At 39.8% G+C, this 20,944-nt stretch overlaps 1 protein-coding gene across 3 annotated transcripts in view; it reads right to left on the reverse strand.

The window, feature by feature from the left end:
- The window catches only part of LOC113031368 (mannosyl-oligosaccharide 1,2-alpha-mannosidase IC), a 202,119-nt gene that overhangs the window by 120,464 nt on the left and 60,711 nt on the right, over nt 1–20,944 (reverse strand). For all 3 annotated transcript variants that reach the window (XM_026183375.2, XM_026183376.2, XM_080308059.1), the window contains exon 2: nt 2,337–2,433. In XM_026183375.2, the coding sequence (XP_026039160.2) occupies nt 2,337–2,433 (97 nt within the window). The remainder of the gene's footprint in view (nt 1–2,336; nt 2,434–20,944) is intronic.

Genomic DNA, 20,944 nt, shown 5'->3' on the forward strand with positions numbered 1-20,944 from the left:
TTTATTGTGGGATTTCCCTCAGGCACAGAAGTGCGAACTGACTGATATGCTCCACTGCAGAGGACTGCAGGACCCCTCTGGGTTTGGCTCCAATTAGAGGCTGTTGGGAGACTGTGACACCCCTGGCAGGTTGCGAGGTTTCCTGTGCTGAGTGAAAGCTCAAGAAAACATAGTGTCAAAAGCTCACTGAGGTGCAAATAAGTGCGATGTGTTGTCGTTCTTATGACAGCTGGATTTTTTAAAAATTCATTACTTATGATTTGTTTTCAGAAGGTGTGCAGGTATAATATATTTTTATATCTGTAGAAATCCAGTTGCTTTTGTCTCATTTGAAATTCGAGTTAAACTACTGCTACCTGCAGCTTCTCAAAAGCAGCCCCATCAAAGCACAAGCAAAAGAAGAAGAGCATTATAAAGACCTCTAAATAAACTAACTGTCTTTTACAAACAGAATTTACAAATACAGATTATTGAGTGAAAAAGCTATAAGCTATAAGAATTGTTGCCCATTACATGGCTTCAATTATTATTCAGTATTGAAAGAGCTGATCAGAAGCCAACGAAGCAAAACGGTGCAAAACAACCTCTATTTCTAAGCTCGACACAAAAGATAAATATTTTATTTTAATTTTTAATTTAAAATTAAACAATGTGCCTACCGTCTGAAAGTAGGCTACAATATGAGACTAACCTCCGCATGTCTAAGGCACTATTGCTTTTCTCTGAATCAGTTAATAGACAGTTACGTCAAATGTCTAATTATGGAAATATTATGGAGATATGTTACACAACATAGCCCATGTCAAAAGCAAAGGATTAATAGCACTTCACTTATTTCTGTGCTTTGAGTTGGATGTCAGTTCTGGTTTAAGCAGAGCTTAAACTACTTTCTTTGGTTTTCCTCATTTAACTAGATTATCCATGTGTGCTGCCTTATGATCAAAATCCAAAATTACGAAGGACCTTGTGACTTTATGTTTCTCTTCTTGGCTTATTTAACGTCTGTCATATTTAACGTCATGAGGTGCTGGACGACATCCTGAGTACATTTGAGGGCTTGTGAATATTGATGCACTAATACAGCGGTTCCCAACCCCCACTGAGTCGTTTGGTACCGGGCCGCAATGTTCGAGTGGGAAATTTATGGTTTTCTGGGGTTTTATCTGTGTTTATCACTATTTTTTAATCTTTTCCTGTGTGTCATGAATAAATCTTCTTTTTTTGGTACTGGTTTTATTTGTTGTATTTATCAGTGACACCTTAAAGGCCGGTCTATGAAAATATTGTCCGTGGTGCAAAAAAAATGTTGGGGACCGCTGCAATAATATATAGAGATGCAACAATTGACAGGCGAGGAACCGGAATCGGCTGATTTCCGGCTTTCTCTGCCCTAATCAGTAACCAGCTGATCAGCCTCGTGCATGTGCAACGCATACACAGCAGTAGGCCACGTGCTAACATTTAGTTAGCATGGAAAGTCTTTGTTGTGACTGAAGACACAAAGTTTGCCAAAACATTTATAACAAAAACTTAAACCAACTTCACCAATGTGAGCATGTTTTAATATTAGTTGTTAAAGTGAGAGAAAATTTATGTAACTTGGTTTAGGGGGAAGTTATATAGTTTAAATATTTATTTATTTTTTTTAAATTGCCAAGATGACATGTTGTATTGAAGAAAATTTGATTTTTGTTTGTGTGCGCGGTCAGTTAGTTGTTAGAAAGACATTCAGAACTGGAAAAAAAAATGGTATCAGTAAGCAACGGGACAAAAACCATCTCCAAATATACTGTGGGAACATCATGATGGGCCGGTATTGGCTTGTTATCAGGATGTCAGTGTTGTTTATCTGTTGGGTCATATTAATTTTGCTGTGGGAAAAAAAAAGTGTTTTCATGAAGTGTTTTTTTCTCCCCAGCACAGCACAAAAACATGGAATTAAAAAGCCAAAAATCAACTTTCAGTCAAATTGTTATTTTAGGCAGACTACTTGCTCTGAAATTCTAAATCAGTGCTAGCCTGTGAGAGTTTAAGATTGGTGTAGTTGTCCATCCGTTCCAAACTGAGAAACAGTCGGCCCTGGTCTGTTTCTAATAAAGACATTTGCAACCTTCTTATCCTTCTTTTGTCCACCCAAACACAAAACTATAGATTTTAAATTAGTTTCTGTGGCTGGTGCTTCTACTGATCACAAAATTGCCTCCCTCCCTAGTTTTAGTCTGTCTTTCACATGAAAGTCTTCCAAGAGAAAGGTCAGTGGGTCTTAAAAATAAATAAATAAATACCAAAAAACCAGGTGACCTTTCAGGCCTTCTGAGTCTCCAGCAAATACTCACCAAACATGTTGCCAATATGCCCATTTCTCGTCAAAGGCCGCAGCTCATTCTTGCCCCAAGCATAGCGCTTGTAGTTATCCCAGGCAAACTTCATCATCTGCAAAATAAACAGAGGGCAAACAAACGGGTCAGTCGGCTGACAGCAAAGCATCGCAGCTCCAAACCCAGTCATAATTAAATTGGTATAGCTCCAGGCAAACAGAATGATAGATATTGATCAGGTCTGAATTAAGGACACGGATGCAATTATAAACACATAAACCACACTGCTAAACAATACGGTTGACATTTTCACAGCAGCTACTGTTATAAATGACAGACTGACTGGTGTCTGCAGACAAAAGTAAACCTCTTTGAGCAGCACATATTGCTGTTCAGATAGCTGTGGTCTGCAAAGAAAATTCCCAATGCAATAATATAGAACAAAAAGGAGCAAGACAAAAAAGTAGAGGATTACAAGAAATGATTAAAGCGTTCTCATCCACCAGCAGCACACTAATCAACTATATTCATAGCTCTTTGTTGTAAATGTCATGTAATAACTATAGCTTTCCAGAAGTGACCAACCTCCAAGAAAACAACTTTAAACTTCTTCAAACTGCTAAAAGTCAGAAGATTACATCAAATGTTGATTTAAATATCAGTTTGAATAATATTTAAGGGGGCACAGTTGCAATACATCCGTGTGCAAGCTGAGCACTCGGCCATAGAAATTTGGCAGCGTAATCTTAACATTGTCCGTATTTGCTTGAGAAAGAATTTGTAAATGCGATGAAATGAAAAATAAAAAGAAATCAGAACTGAGTCAGTAAAAATTCTCTTTTAGCCTACTTTCTTCTGAAACCTATTAATAATGAAACAAGAGTAAGAATCAAATGTGAATCACAGCATCAATTTTTACATCCTTGACTTTTTACCGAGATCAACAAAGCGATTACAAGTATCCTGAGGGGAATATGAATATATGTAGAAAATGTAACGTAAATATAGCAAAACTTCATGAGAAATAAACAAATATTGACTTAATGGTTACAATAAGAAAAGAAAAATCAGGGTTCAATGAGTCGTTTTCTGGGGTCGATGAACATCTGCACAAAATGGGATTCCATCCATTGTCCCCACATCTACACCGTAGCTGATTCAACTATTGAGATCTAGGATACTGGTTTGGTTAAAATGTGGAACTAAATCATCATGATTTAGTTCTTGTAAACTGAATTGTTGCCACCATCTGACTCGAGTGGGTAAATCTTGCAACAATGTTGCCGCTTTGTTGCAAGATTTACCCACTTTTCACAGCCTTTTATTTTATGTCTTTCTCTCCTGCAAGAACTCCACTCTCTCCCACTGAACTGTTCAGTGAGCTAAAGCACCCAGACCGAGCCTGCTGCCAAAGCTTCCAGTGTTTGCTGTTGATTACCAATAGATCTCCAGCTCCCACACAATGACATTGAGCTCTTCGCTAGAGACAGTCTAGCAAAGGCTCTGCAACTCTGAATGCACTCGTATGAATGGGAATCCTACATTTTAGCTCCACAATATAAATGCATCTCCAACCACTGTACTGCTAATAAACATGGATCATTTGTAGTTACAAAGGACCTCTCGATTAAGCAACGTTTCCCTTCAGTTCAGCGGCTATCATAATTGGGCATCAAAGCACCCCAAATAAAAATGTAATGTTTTTTTTTTTATACCATCGTAAAAGAAACGCCACGATGCATGGACGGGTGCTCAGTGCAGAATGCTTGAAAATAAACTAAAAAGTAATTACAGCTCAAACTGCACAAAGTGCTTTCAGTAGTGACAGGTTCATTAAATTCATCTTCTTGTTGCACACAATACAGCAAACACAACCCAAAGCGGTCAGTATGTGCACAGATGTGGGCAGATGAGTCAGGATTTCCAAAATCCCCACCAGATGATGTCATCTCTATTATCAGTATAGTATGCTGTAAGACTTCTCTCTGAAGGTGGTTTCATATGAAGCTTTGGGAAATAAATATGAATCTGATTATTGCTGACAGGGCCTCCAGCTGAAAATCCTCTCACCCTAAAAGCTTATTATAGATACCACAAAGCATACAGAGCTCCGGCTATCCTTCACACTGGAAACAACCGCACTGCTCAAATTAGTCTTAAATTCAGGGTGGTAAGATTTGGTTTCAAATGAATTATGAGCTCTATAACTATTCTGGAACTGCGGTGCCGGTATAATTTGTTGCTTGGCATTTTAATTGCACCACATATTGAATGACTATGCAGTGAAAACCTTTCGTAGATCAGTAAAGGGTCATCACTGTTGTTTCTCCTTACTTCAGACCTGGCATTAAATCTGACAAAGCAGCATTTTTTAAACAGCGCCTTTTCCCATTTACACAAATGAATACCGACAATGAAAGCAGCAGCAATCGCTCAGAATGTGGAAAAACAAGCACCCAATATGATTAAGGGAAATAGAAGCAATGAATCTTACGCTGGAAATATGTTCACGAAGGTAATCATTTTCTCCAGTAAATGTTTAAAGAACAAAAATAGCCAGAGCCAGCCTCGCTGCGTCTCGACAGAACGCTCTGCCTCACAGAATGAAAACCAGGAAATGTCTCAAGTTTTATTTGAAACTTACTCCATCTTTTATAATGTCAGCCTGTCTCACTCCTCTGGTGGATTTAAAAGCCAAAGCACAAAAGAAATAGGAAAAAGTGCACAAAATGCAGGATTTGGTAAATGTTAAAACTCCTCGTCCTTCTCCGTTTCTTTTTGAAGGATGTTACAGACGATATGCCACAGCATTAAAAAAAAATTTTTAAATGGCATGATGGAAGTTGGAGTTTATAATCATCAAATAAATGTTAAGAAAAGCAAAAGAAGTAAAATGGCAGCATTAATCAGCAACAGATTGACTTCAGAGTATGCTAAAATAGAGGATTTCATTCTTAAACGGTACTATTTAATAGGTAGATGAAAATCAAATGCACTGGTGAATACAAAAACATCAGTGTTAAAATCCTTTCCACTTCAAGTAATTTCAAGTTATGTGTGCATGTAACTGCAGCCAGTACTTGCTATTGAAGCTCACATCTGTGTTGCTGTATTGCTTTGCAGGGGTCACAGCGTGGGAAGATCGAGGTCACACAGCTATACGACTGTTGGTGTACAGACACACGACACATCGACACACCATCGTGACGCAATCTGCACCGGTCAATATTTGCTGCAGCAGCAGCCCAGCATGCTACCCCCAAAGCTGCTTATTCAAGAGGGCAAATGGATGAATGATCCATTTCCACGGGCACACAGAGAAGACACAGACGTGATCTGACAGCGCTCCGACTGTTCTTTGGTTGAACTAATTGGCTTGTTGTTGGGAGAGGCGATCCACGAGCGGGCCAGTGATTAAAACAAACCAGGACCGTAGGTCAAAAGCTGGTCACATGGTGATATATTGCTGATCACATGGCCGAGATGGGTATATGTGATCCAGATCATATCCAAGTATTCATTTCCCTTCCTGCTACATTTTTTAAAAATGCAATACTGTTTTTTTTGGCTAAAAAGAAATTAAATCTAGTTAATGTCAGCCCAGAGGATTAGAACCACCTAGACTATAAAAACATAGTGGATATCCAGATGTGGTTTTATAGAGTTGCTCATCAATCTCCCTTACACTACAGGAGTGTACAGTTAAGTCAGTAAAATCCTCGACTGCAGGGACCCCAAACTGATCAGCATCAATCAGAGCAATAGCAAGGATATCTAAAGCCACAAAAATGGGGAATGGAATGAAACAGGATCTTAAACATTTGCTGTGGCAAGATTAAAAGAAGTGAGTCATTTTAGGGATAAATCCATAAAAAGCTTGACATGAATTTTAGTGAAAAATTACATTTTTAAGGTTGCAAAATACAAAAGACAAAACATTTGTCATCTCGAGGTGTATATCAGACTCTGTTAGTGGTGTAATCCGTATAAACTGAACAGTTATGCATCAGCTTCACACAAAAGATGAATGGCTGGTTATATCATTTAGAACAATTTTGCTGAATGTGTAGATGTGCTTTTTGTACACTCAAAGGATGATACGCTTTGGGGTTCCTGCATCTGTTCAATCCACATCTGCTGCTTATATTAATGTACAAACAGAATGTATCAGAAGGTGCATAATCGCACACTGCCGGTGACTAAGAGGGGGCTGATATGCAAATCTGTGAGTCATGTGTGAGAAGTCATGAAAGAACAAGTGGAAAAGGGACTTCAATGGGTTGTTGTTAGCAAGAGGTTGAGGATCTAAAGCCGACAGCTGGTTGGTCACTTTTTGTGAGTTCAAACCATTTTGTTATATTTGGACATACAATAACTGGCAGCCACAAAAGAGCTTTTACGGGCCATTTTATACCCGTGATTAGAACTTCAAAAGATGATTTAGAGTAAGGAAGCATCTGGCAGAGACAATCTGAGCTGGGGTTTCTCTGACGGGAAAAAAGAAGAAGAACAAGTAGAAGAAAAAAGCAGCTTCTAAAGCAAAACCACTGCTACAATGAAAGAGACCGTATAACGAGAGAGTGCCAGAGGGGTAGGTCTGAATCGGAAGTTTTGATGAAGTGATAAGTCCTCTGAACGGTAGGGCTGAGCATATATTTTAATAATGTGACCCACGGCATTCCACAGCAAATGCAAACACAATTCAATTACTCAGCAAGAGGGGGTTCCCATATGGTTATTCCCAAACAATATAAATCTGCAGTTTTCCCCTCACAACTCGTCATAATTTAGAGTCGATGGCGTCCATCTGCTGCTTCCACTGTTTGGTGTTGCATAAGAACCACAGGATGACATAATGCTCTGTGTTTTCTCTGTTAGGCACTTATGAATATGTTCCACTATGTTATAGTCTTTGGTTTGAAGTAGAGAGGGACTCATTTCTCATTTCCCATTCCATATTTGATTCACTGTTCAAAGTAACACTTATTTATCTAAAACAGGGTCTTTTGCAACCTCTCAGTTCAACCACTGTCTGAAACAAGATGTTTAAGTTCTTTACTCCTTCATTTTGAGCCAACTTACGTTTCATTGGATGCTCACAGAAGATTGGCAAGTGGGCGGGGCTTCTTTGTGCCTGAGACCATGTCATGAATCAGGACACTTTATTAATCCCAGAGGTAATTATGTGGTCACAGTTGCTAAAGAGAGTAAGTTGTAACAAATCAACACACCAATTAAATAATTTACAACATTTACAAAATATTTAAAAAAAAAAATAGCTCAAATAATAAAAATCCCAGTATATAACACAAAATTTTAAATAGACAAAGCTGAAATTGAGATGCTCCTCTTATCATTTTGTTATTTTCTCAGCTCACCTTGGAACGGTTTGCAGCCGAGTGTGAAGCGGTGGGAATGAGAATCAGCACCTCCAAATCTGAGGCCATGGTCCTCAGCCGGAAAAGGGTGGAGTGCCCACTCCGGGTCAGGGACGAGTTCCTGCCCCAAGTGGAGGAGTTCAAGTATCTCGGAGTCTTGTTCACGAGTGATGGGAGAAGGGAGCGGGAGATCGACAGATGGATTGGTGCAGCGGCTGCGGCGATGCGGACGCTGTACTGGTCTGTTGTGGTGAAGAGAGAGCTGAGTGTATAAGCGAAGCTCTCAATTTACCAGTCGATCTATGCCCCTACCCTCACCTATGGTCACGAGCTGTCGGTAGTGACCGAAAGAATGAGATCGCGAATACAAGCGGCGGAAATGGGCTTCCTCCGAAGGGTGGCTGGCCTCTCCCTTAGAGATAGGGTGAAAAGTTCGGCTATTCGGGAGGGGCTCAGAGGAGAGATTATATCTCTCGGCTGGCCTGGGAATGCCTTGTTGTTCCCCCGGTCACCTCCTAAGCTGGAGGAGGTGGCTGGGGAGAGGGAGGTCTGGGCTTCTCTGTTTGGGCTGAATAAATGGATGAAAATGGATGGATGGATGGATATTTTCTCTGTAGAGGTTGTGTAGATGTTACAGGTGTGAAGATCCCTTTTTGTGCTGATATTGAAGCCAGCAGAGGTCTGGGAATCTGCAGCAGTGAGCAGAGCACAGCACTCTGCAACCTCTCTAACTTTATGCGCTGTACTGCTTTGTGGCTGAGGTGCTGTGGTTTCTAAATCGTTCCATGTTGCAATAAGACCACTTACAGTTGATTGTGGAATATCTAGAAGGGAAAAAGCTTCACAAACTGATTTGCTGCAATAGTGGCATCCCATTACAGCACCACACTCGTATTCAGCGAGCTCTTTCCAACAACCCATTATTTCACAAATGTTTGTAAAGGGGCCGCCTGGCTAGGTGCCTGATTTTATACACCTGTGGCAATGGCAACTGTATTTATATATCACATTTCGTTATACTTAATGGGACTGAAAACATGTAATTTCAAAGATTAAAAGGCTCAATATTTTTTTTTATCAACATAGTGTCTCTGCTCTTATTGAGCAAGGAAAAATAATAAGTAACTGAATTTTTTTAGTCCACTCTGTCAGACCGGAACAAGCTGCGCTCACTTGGCACTGCACCCCAATACTGGCAACCAACTGCTGCGCTGGCTACAACATGCAGGCTTTTATGCATGTGTTTATCTTACCGATTGGATTTTACAACATCTAAAGATGACACACTGCCTTTTATTTCTGTCCTCCTCTCAAAAACACCGGATGTTACAAGATTCATCACAGCTATGAACATCATCTCCAAACACAAAGCAAGCATAACTCACCCACCAGAAGAAGAGCTCATAACACACCGTTATGGAATCATTTCAGGAAACATAATAAGGGTTATGACTTCATGTTGCGGAGTTGCACATAATGATGTTATTTTTAGTAATTATTTGTAACAATCAGTCAGGAGCTGTCACAGTGAAACCTTTTGTCCTATCACAGCATTTGGACTAATTTTATTCTAAATGTCTGATCAGTTTACCAAAACCAAAAACATGTCTCCTCAGTCTTATTAATCAGTATCTGTAGTAGTTATTACAGCATCATAATTAGCACATCAACGTTTAGCATAAAGAGTGTAACTTCTGTACATGAGTAGAAAAGAAAACATGGCAACTGGTTAATAATAATAACTATTTTGGGGTGTTATCATTGTATTGTTATTACTTTATAAACAAGGATGACCAAAAAAAAAAATAGATATAGCACAATTATTAAATAACATTTAAGCTGAAGATAACCTTATTGGTTGACTGTAAACAACTGAGCTTTGATTCAGTGGCCCAGAGCCAAGAGATATACAATGATAAGCGGCTTGTAGTTTATTCTAGACAACTATTTAGAGCAGGTCTTCATTTATGGGGACAGAAACGGTTCTTGCACACCATGACATCACCACCATCTATAGCAGTGCTGTGGGGATTAAGAAAACATTTGAGAAATATCTTACACCCCCCGAAAAATACGTGAAAAAGATGTTACTTTGGATTCATGTGTCACATGTCATCCATATTTGTTTTTTTCCCCACATACTATAAAACTATGAAATTTCATCAGCCTGATTTTAAGCTCAATTAAGTCCTCAAAGCAACTAAAGCCCATTTTTTCAGACATTTATTGCTTCATCAATCTGTAACGTCATTCTGTCATTCACATAAAGGTCACTTTCAGATTAATGTTCCCCACAGCTTCATTCATGACACAGACAGAGAGAGCTTTATCCGGGAAAGAAGGAGACAGAGCTACATGACTTGTATTTTTGTTACGTTTGAGTAAATCTAAAATAGCAGTAAGTGGTTCATTTTATATGCTGTACTATCGCTAATCTGGTCCCCTTCTGTAATGGGATTTTTTCATTGTACTACAGTGCATATCCAGCAATGACCTGGCATAAGAAACTATAGTAAAGGCAGAAAAATACATGCAAAACAGCAGCAGGTAACGGTTACAGAAGGACCAGTATTTTGATGTTCACAGGTCGATTATACAGTAAACGAGCCAGTGGTATGCTTCTATACCGTTTTAGTGAAACTGCCAACCCCCCGTATACCTGTATGCTCTGTGTATTCCTTTTGTGGGGGGGAAAAAATAAAAAAATACACAAATCATGTTGACTTGTTTATCGCTTCCTCAGATAAACAACTTGGATTATTTCAGACTACACGGACAAGAGCCTGCTCTCATAAATAAACATGAAGCGCGCCTCAAAATGCTCTTGACACCTTTCCCGACCTGCCTGTTTTGTAATGCAGTTGTTATATTTGGTTCCACAAGCGAGGCATCCCTCTAATCTGAGGAGGCTTTCATTGGAAAACGGATAATAAATCACCCCGGCACCCTGGCATGATAGCCTCGAGTCACTGCTGCGTTAACGAGGTGCTGTGTCATCACCTGAAACCAGCTGCACCTTTGGCAGGAAAAACACAGAATCAGCTTCCTCCCATTGTTTCTGCCTTAAACTTCCCACCTAAACTTGAATACCTTTCCCTCTCGAATTTCCTCTTGCCTCTCGTATTAGACCTGCTCTGGAGCAGAGCCATTTCCTGCCTATTAAATCCACATTTATTGTGAGCGGTGACACAGCCTTCTTGGTCTCTGAAGGCCAGTGAGGCCACCCTGAGTCAGCACAACACTCTGGTCAATTACGAGCAAGTCCCAAAACAAAAGCCACAGTCGGACAACCAGGACGAACTGAGCTGTAGATCATTCATGCGTGGAATTAATGAATGTCTGGGATCAACATCAGCCAACCATCCCCATTACAGATATTGTTTAAATTGGGGGATAATACTGCAAGCGGAGCAGAAAAGATGCTTCAGAGTATAAGCTTTTTTATTTTTTTTATTTTTTTATTAAAAGTCAGAGTTGTATTGGGGTTTTTTTCCCCCAGAGAAGCTACAAAATACTGAAAGTTAAATAACTGTAAAGCCAAAACAGATTTCTGATTAGAATGTGTCCACATAGTGTTTGTAATTAGCATCAGTTGGTACACTCAGAGACACTTACACCCAGCTGCAAGGAACATTATTTAAGCATGCAAGTGTTACAACTGATGGGGACACCTGGATTCAAGCTCCAAGCTTGAGATGTGCCTTTTCAGATACTAACCAGAAAATAATCTTTCAGGATTTTTGTCTGATGTGAAATTCATCACGCCAGCTACCACAATAAAATAAAAAAAATAAAAAATAAAAAAGTATCCCTCTTTCTTTGGCAGGTGTCCACACTGCTCTCTCCAGCACAGATCATTAGGAGAGATCCTTAGCGTGTGCCAAACTGTCTCCTGAGCGTCCACCACTAGTGGATTGAGTGTTTCGGTGCACCATGAAAGATTTATGCCAGAAAAGAGAGAAGTGCCACAAGGACCCTATTAAAGTGTCTGGACTCTGGTGTTGAATTGTTGGAGAGGTAAACCTGAACTGTTAATGTGCTAAAATAGCCCCAGTAGAGTCTACTTGTTTTCTATAAAGGGAAATATGACAGCAGAGTTGGAAAAAAGATATAAATAAGGCTTAAAAACTAGATTCAATTTCAGCTTCAAGCTCAAATAAAAGGCTAAATCTTGTATGAGCCCTGAAACGACTCCTGGCAGTCTATATCAGCTTTAGAAGTTATAGAGGGCAAAAGCAACCCTCCAACATTCATAAAGGCAACAAAGTTAGAATTGAAGCCTAACCACATAATGCTGTCTCTCTATGTATTCTTTAAAATACTGCAGGGTCTTTACCTTGTTCTATAAAACCTCTTGACGTGCCAGTTATGAAAGTGATTTTGCACCATGCAAATAAACCTGAATTGAATTGCACTGAATTGCTGCAAATGATTAAAACTGGCAGGGGCACACCTGCAGAAATGGAAATTAGAAATATTTTATGTAGACAAAACCCAGACTAAAAAAAAAATGGACATAGTATCTGTAAAATCACTGACCTGTTTCTGAGGTGACTCCAGGTGAGCTATTTCTTTATAGATCAGTCACTGCAGCAATACGATGCAAAACTGAGCACAATGTGTGTAAAACTGTTCAGGCAGAGGCACCAAAGCAAGGCTCAACATCATTTCCCTCGTTAGCCACTGCAACTAGTATAAACACGTAGCATACACAGAGAAGTTTGGGTTGTTTCAAGCACTGCAGAACAGTTAAAGTGTGCTTTTCCAAGCCAGCATCTAATGACCATCACAGGAACTAAAGCTTAAGAGTCTGCAGTTCCCACAGCTCACAGGAACATATCGGAGCTTAATTGTTGCTACTCACTCTCTTTGCTTTCACCACAGCAGTTTCACCATCACCAATAACGCTGCCTGCCAGGCACCAGATGAACGGGGTTGGTGACTAGCTGGTTTATCAGCTTTAGCTAGAGATGAAGTGGAAACGAAAACCTTAGCTAGCGGGAGAATGAATATCAGACTATTTGTTAGGCCTCCTGCACATCTCGCAGTGTTGCTCGTGGCTTACCAAGCCTGCTTTCCGAACATAATTACAAGCCCAAAGAGAAAACAACGCATAATTAGTCCTTTGCTTTACAACAATTCGATGCAAACGTTACATTCGCTATTAGATAAACATCTCTCGACTCTCGATTCAGAGCTTCAGTGGCGCGCATTGTTTAGAATACGCAACATTGTTGAAACACTGGATTAAAGCTTGTGTTCAAGGAGCTGCTCTTTCTTTATGCATTCAGAGCCCTACTTTCCAAAGTAATGTTTGTTTGCACAGGAGCCTCCAGTCAAACCGTTTTCCTTCCTTTCAGTTACTGGGGATCACCGAGCCAGCCCAATCAATAGACCTTGCCAGAGAAGCTGATGGAATCTGAACAAGTGGAGAGCAGAGGGGATTCAAAACTTAGTGGAGTAACAGAAACTTTTCCAAAGAAGTACTTTATGCCCCCGAATCCCTCAGAAAACCCTAACTGACTGACTATCATCCACTTTTACACTTCTTGCTGACAGCAGCTCTCTCCTCAGAAACAAGCCAGTGATGAAATTGCAGGGATGCTACAGAAAATGATGGGTTGGTGAAAGTAAATATAAACCATTACAGAGCTTTTACAGTATTATTAGAAAGAGTAAGGTAAAAGGTAGAGGAACAGCAGAAAGCAGAAGTGAAAGAAGGACCTACAGAAGTAATTTTTCTCCGACATATTGATTATTTGAGTGAGCTGCCTGGGGATAGTGTTCAACCTGGAAACGCTTGGACTTGTTTCTTGCGTGGATCGTGATTTTGAAACAAATTTTCAATGTCCTGCTGTAGAAATCTTGAAATGAGGCCACAAACTTTGGGATGTATAGCATTCTAAAAGCGAGACAGTTAATAATATCCAGATGAAATGCATATATTATTTCAGCTGGATATGTAGTGCAGGTTTTGCAATCACTCAGAGTGAAGAGTGTGTTAGATTGAGATAACATGGACTTCACTGAGCAGTCAAAAATTCTGTCCTTTGCTTCAAAATAACTGGGAGTGGTGATGATGGTCGGGCAGTACAGATCATTTTCTGCTGGGTTGACCATCGTGATAGTTTGTGGCACTGGATTTGCTCCACGCTTATAGTGATCCAGAGACCATAAAATGTAGACAATGTGATCTAGTTGGTAGATGTCACACAGCTCCACAAAACACAAACTTCCACCATGAAAATCTTTCATAGAAAACTTTGAGCTGCACACGTTTTACTTTTAATTGCTACATTTTGCAAAAGTGGCACAAATTTACTCACAGAGCAAACCATTAACAACGTGTCACAAGTGTGCGTCCGGGTAACAAGCTGAAAGAAATGTTCGCAAATGCATTCACTAATGGCTCTTCAATATGTGTGAACACTATACAGACCCATTACTATATGCAGGCAGCTTTGAAATACGTTCCTTTCCCCATACGATTCTTCAAACAGACACACGACTTTGAACTCGGATGTCATGAGGATATCGGCTTCACCGCTGCATCTTAAAACTGTGACTTCTCAGGAAAGAAAAAAAATATATTTGGGTACCAAATGTTGATAGTAGTGAATTAGTTTGTATATATCCTGATAAAAAAAACTGTATTTCCTCAGAAAAGATCAATGAAACCAATATTATTGATTACATTTGTGCTGATAGGACTCAATATGCACTCAAAAGTTTGCGCTGTGGCTTTACTGGATTAATATGGTACAAGTCCACCACATGAAACTGATGAGAAATGAGATCCTTTACTTCTGCATAATATTTTCTCCAAAACATCTGTCGGATTATCATTTTCTGAGTACAAACAGAAATGCCCAACTGCCCCTTAAGCAAATCATCGATCATAAAGGAAGCACTTAGTTAAACGGATAAAATTGCAATGCTCAGCCTCCATTAGCATGACAAGACAGACCTCCTAACTTTTAATTCAGTAACTCAACTTGCATGCCACATGTATAGATAAGCAGAAAAACCTCTTTTGAGGAATCCTTCTTTAATTTATCATCACTTTCAGTCACCAGTAATTCAAAATGCAATAAGTATTTTCGGTATGCTACGAACGCAGGATGAAGAACATTATATATTCTGTTTCTTTGCCTTTGAGGTAGCGAGGAGACATCAGTCACCTTGCTAGAACTGTTTGACAGCCCTATTCTCTCACTTTAATGAAATCCCAACGCAGGAAAAAAAAAAACCCCAATTTCAATGCTCAGACAATAAACCCTCCACTTCCTTATCCTCTGGCACATTCACACACAGCAGAGCATCTCACTGCTTACACCCACATCCAGTAAATCCCCCAAATATCATCTTCAATTAAAAACAATGGGAGCCTAAGCCTTTGAGCGGATCATGACTATATTAACACGTCAATACTTCTCTTTGGAATTTTTGAGCAGCACAGAGTGACGTCCGGCCTGCTGACATCCAGCGATAGACGGATAAATATTCATTGAATATGTTACTTGAGATTTAGCTAAAATCAGAGCAACTGTTGCTGACTGCATCTGTAACAGGTCTTCACTTAAGGAGCGATAATAATAATTTATGAGGTTGTAATATACACTACAGTACAAAGCTGCACTTTGCATGCTAATGACCATAGCAAAATGACATAAAGAGAAATAATCACATGCAAACTCTAGCATCTTTCCAGAGCCGTGAATCATTTCCTGCATCTTAAAATTGTTCTTAGGATTTTATCATATCCAAATCCTTTCAAATCCACTATTGAATGTCAGTACATTTAGCTTTTATGTGCCAGTTTTTAACATGAGCAGCCTGATTCAGCTTGCCATGGCCAACACTGAAAATTTTCTTCAGATTATAGATGAATTGAGTCCCAGTATAGTGATTATTAACCCTTCCAAAAATGGCTTGATCCATATCCAGTTAGACGAACACTCACAGGCGCGGGCATCCGATTGTCTGGCCGATACATCTGATGCTCATTCAGTTTTTCTTTTTTCTTTATTGCCTGTGCTATCTATAAGTGAGAAGTAACATTTGTCTCTTATGTTTTTATTATAGTTCCCAATACAAAATAAGGAAAAGAGATAAAAGGTCTTTTATAGGGATTCAAAACAGAACTGGTTGTGTCAAAATCTGTATTTTTTTTTTGTGCGATTCAAACTGGTAGGGTTTGTTCGTATTGACTTGCATTTTTCCACCAATCATAGAAAAAGCTGAGCACCTTGAGCTCTGTGGGATTAAGACTGCTGCCTCAAAATTTCATGATAATATATACAAGATTATATAACGTGACCTGGACAAGTAGCAGATAATGGATGAATATTAATGATTTTTTTAATCATTAAAAAAATGCACTGATTATTATTATTTTTAAAAAGAACAGACACACACACACAAACTATGGAAAATAATCCAAATCCTGGATACTTGAGAAATGTTTCAGTTTCATCTTTATTTACAGTCTGTGTCTCGTGTGTTATTTAACCAAAACAGCATGCTGTGACATGACTGCAAATTGCATCAATGGTTTAATGTAAAAGCATTAAAGCCCTTTGTAAAGCCACAGACGAAGGGATTACTGACTACTTTCATCCAGGGTATATTTTCTTATAACGCAAGCCTGGAGGGGGAATAAAAGATTTAGACCGCGAGACATTATAGTGTCTGTACAGAAAAGGTCAAGAACTCACTCAGACATTTTGAAACGCTCTAAAGCTGCAGACTAAAGGCCATGTTATTGGTATGACGGAAACACTTGTGTGCCAAGATATCGATCCATTCCAAATGCATTAACGAGCCAGGTCTTACTATTCTTTAATGTTATGCAACATGATGTCCAGGGCTATAAGAGCAGAGAGCAGAGAGTTCAGAGTCAGAGGCTACAAGCAGTTCAGGTGAAAAACTACACAAATATTAACAGTTAAAAAGGAGGGAGGAAAAAACATCAACTGAAGGTGACCCTGTAATATAATATACTGTAAACACAGATGTGAAACCATAGGATTAGTCTTTCTTCCTTAGTGTGAAATCCGCACCTCAAGAAACACTAATCGTATCGCCTCCTGGCCTCTCAGATAACAACTATTACACAGCTGCAGAAGTCACAGAGGAAGATGGTGTTGAGAGATGGGGTGACAAAGGTTGTGGGATACAAGTGCTGCCTGATTCTCGAGTGCAGCAGTGCGTTCTGCGCCATCTCTTGATATGGCTCTGTTTGAAGATGGAGGGTGAGTAAACAAGTGTACACGGATGGTGTCATTTCAGAGGTATGAGAGGCAAAGGCTGAACACCTGAGGGGAGGAACAAGGTGAAGACAGACGTGGAGTCCATAAAAGGTCAGGCTTGAAAAATCTGAGCAGTCATTACTGATGATTTAAAGGGACACGCTATCATAAAAAGAGGTTAAGCAAAGATGGGGAAATGGCGAATATGAGTAGGTCTGTAGTGTTAAAATTAAACCAGTATGAAACAAGCACAACTAAAATTTTAACCATAAAATAAATAAATAAAAATATCAGCTGGTACTAGTGCCTACAGGAAAACAAAAAAAGGATGGGGATAGCTTCTTCTCAAGTCCAGATGATTAAAGGATTCAAGTCAAAAGTTAACACCCCCTCCAGACAAACGCAACCAGCAGAGAGAAAGCAACTCTTCTACTAGGGGTTTCTTTCCTTCCAGCATAGAGGGAAGTCTGTTGATAACCACTATGCAATCATATGCAACTTCTCTTTCAGGTGTTTCAACCCTCAACTGATGAGGGGGCGACGTTTGAAAAGCAACCAGAACAAAAGCCTTCTGGAGTCTTTGAGCAGTCTCAAAGAAGGTCAGTGTTGTTTTTAGTTAGTTTTAATGCTAAAGCTTAAGAAGCCACTCAAAATAGACCTAATAACAAGCTCAGAGGCATCCTGCTGTGGAACTCATACCCAACTTCTGTCTACTTATTACCTGGAGGGGAGGCTCTTTATGCAGCTCAACGTCGAGTAAACAGTTGAGTCAGGTGCAGGTACAGAACCTATGGTGCCATAATCTTTCAGAAAGGATGGATTGATGTTAAATATGAAAAGCCTCTGTGTGTATAAGGCAGCTCTGTTCCCATTAAAAGAACCCAGGGACTATATTCAGCCATGCCAAAGTAAGGACCTTGGATTAAAGCTTGTCGAACAAGGCAAGTTCTCGCACAAAAAGGAAACGGCCTCAGTGCAGTTAATGTGATTTAGGTTTTTACACATTTTTCTTTTTGCATGAATCTCAGCTAAAAATCAGCCTAGTCTTTATGCTTAGCTAGAACAGAGAGAGTTTCTTCCACATTTGGAAGTTGTCCGTCCCCCGAGTTTTTCCAACCACCACAGTCTGGGAACGTGGTGTTAAAGCAGTTGTGTGTCTCAAAGAAGCTTTCTGCGCTTGAGTTCCAATCCATTTTACCCCCTAAAATGTGTCGTGGGAGCAGGAGAAAATGAGTTAGAGTCCGTGCAGCTGCTTGCTTTTCAGAGAATGGTCATTACAGATGATCCACTGAGATGGAGGAGAGAAAGTCAAACGAACCAAAACGGCTGTCTTGGATGTTTTGTGCAAAATTACTCCTCCGCCTCTTGATTCTTTTTATTTTTATTGCTTTTTGGTCCTTTTGCTTGTTTTTCCACTGTCTCGTCCTTGCTTTAGCCATCTTTTCTGTTATTCTCTTTATTTGTTTTTTTCCTATGTGCCTCTTTTCAATCCATTTTTACCTCAGCTCTGTCTCCCATTTTGGTTTGACTGATGGGCTTGGGAAGTGATACAGTATTAGAAAAACAGAATCAATTTTGATTTGTTTTGCTAATATTTGTCCAACTGTCGTTTGTGTGAGTGACTTCACTCTGGACTTTTTTATGGCCATTTAAGCCTTGAGAGTACTGTGCTCAGTGAGACACTTTTCAGCACCAACTAGCTTCTTTTGTCATTAGATACTGTTGATTCTGATATGCGGCAAGTGCATGCAGCCCTGCACATTGTGCTGAGATTCAAATGCTTTTTTGTCTCTCTGGTGTCTGTGTCTCTGCAAAATGCTGATAAGTCCCAGAAAGGCTCATATTACACCCCTTTTTCCTCTCTCCTTCTTTTGTAATCATACCCTGGGGCTTTTATTTATTACTTTAATGTGTATCTATGTGTTTGTATGTGGGAATGCCTCCCTGCATGTGTGTGTCCTAAAAGAAGGAAACACAGGGAGAAAAAGGAAGGGAAAGAAAGAACAATTCTGACTGGAAATGTAAGAAGAAAATCCATTGACAGAAAGGCGGGGGGAGCCTTTGTTATTAATCAACTCAGCAGCGGATCGGGGCAGGTGTCTGCGTCTTCACTCACGTTATTTACTCACAGGCTGGGTGAGGCGCTGAAACCTGCAGGTAGCCGACGCTAAAGCAGCACAGTTTATCAGAGATTGTAAATAAGAGCGTGATAAATATGTAGTCTGTCATGTCTCTCGTGTCATGCAGAGACTGTATGTGACAGAAATGATACATGAGGATTGGAATTATCCGACTACGAGCAAATTCAAATTCTATTTGTCACACACACACACACAACCATACACAGTATGACATGGGGGTGAAATGCTTGTAGCTGTACAATGCCCGACCATTAAATGACAGAAGAAGAAAAGCAGGAATGGTGGAAGATATAAACAATAAAAATGTCCTTACGTCTAGTCTTAAAATCAGTCTAAAACTGACAGCAGGATGGCAAAAACAAATACGATGACAAAGCAAGCCATTAATACACACACAGATACTCTCAGTGCTCAGCAGAATTCAAAAATATTCCTGTGATCCCGCAGCAGTCACGTTGATCAATTGCTGAATCCAAACCTACTGAATACACTGCTCCAAACTGATAAACTGATTTCTTTTCTCCTTTTTTCTTTTTTATAAAACCACAAAACATCGATCAGAAGTAAAAATCCAGGCACGATCCAGAGCTGGTCAATATGTGGTCTTAGCCTGAAGGACCAGCGCAGGTTTTTGTGAAAATCTTTAAACCTCTATTGCCTCTTTTGCAACAACATCAATTTTACAGTTTTCTCTAACTATTCACTTTCACCGCTGGACCCCATCCTCCTAAAAAAATGTATTACAGGAAACAGATCTTGACCAATGTTTTTCTTTGTAAGCAACACTTCGATGTTGCACAATGACAAAACAGCTTATTGTTAACCCAAGTTACGCCACCGCCTGTGGCCCTTCAGTCATCCCTGTATGCCTAAATTCTGTTTGTTTGGATTCTGCTACCTTACCTCTTCTTACATTTTTTTCAAGAGCCACACAAACCAACCAGTATTCATATGCTAATGGCACAACTAATGTTCTTAGTTGTGCCAGTCCAGACGCTTTTCTTTGCAAGCTCCTTTGACTACGATGACCTGGATGACTGAGAACCTTCACAGACAACTAATGTTCTTGTGTTCAGCCCTAAAACTTTTCTAAGGAGGTCAATCATTATCCCCTCGCTGGCAAAATCGAATCTTCTTCTAAGAACCTTGGTATTATTTTGGACAAGCATTTGAAATTTGAATCACCGATCTCGAAGCTCATCCAGGCTTTCTTTTTCATCTACGGAACACTGCAAAAATCAATCCTCTACCATCGACACTACCGACTAGGAGTGGGCACTCGCTTCTTTTCCGGCTGAGAATCGTGACCTCGGCCTCAGAGTTCTCAATTCTCATTCTGACTGCTACAGACTGTTGCAAACCACTCCAGTGCGAGCGGGACGCCACCACCTGATGAAGCAAACAGATCGACATCATCTGCAAAAAACAATAGATGAGAACCTAAGGGCATCAACACAGACGCCCTCCACCAAATGGATATACCTAGAAATTCTTAGTGCTAGTCAACGGTGCTCGTTTCAGCAGCTGAGACTGAAGAAATAACTTTGATGAGCGACAAAACATTTCTCCTGCTAAAAACGCTACATCCAGATGAATCAAATCAATGGTCTGGAATAGGGCTGGGTATAGTCACTGATTTCTAAAATCGATTCAACCAAATAGATATGCTGCTGAAGTGAAGCAGAGCAGTGTTTCTTTTCTTCGGTGTAGAAGAGCAGAAATTAGGCTTTCTTGTTGGAGGTAATTTATGAAAGAAAAAAAAAAACGATTTTTATCGTGGTGGAAACAAAATGCCAAAGGTAAGAGGGAATTATTGACAATATTTATCAAATGTGAAGCGTATTTCTGATGTTCTT

Source organism: Astatotilapia calliptera, chromosome 11 (genome assembly GCF_964374335.1).
Source record: "Astatotilapia calliptera chromosome 11, fAstCal68.1, whole genome shotgun sequence".
In the NCBI taxonomy this organism is placed as follows: Eukaryota; Metazoa; Chordata; class Actinopteri; order Cichliformes; family Cichlidae; genus Astatotilapia; species Astatotilapia calliptera.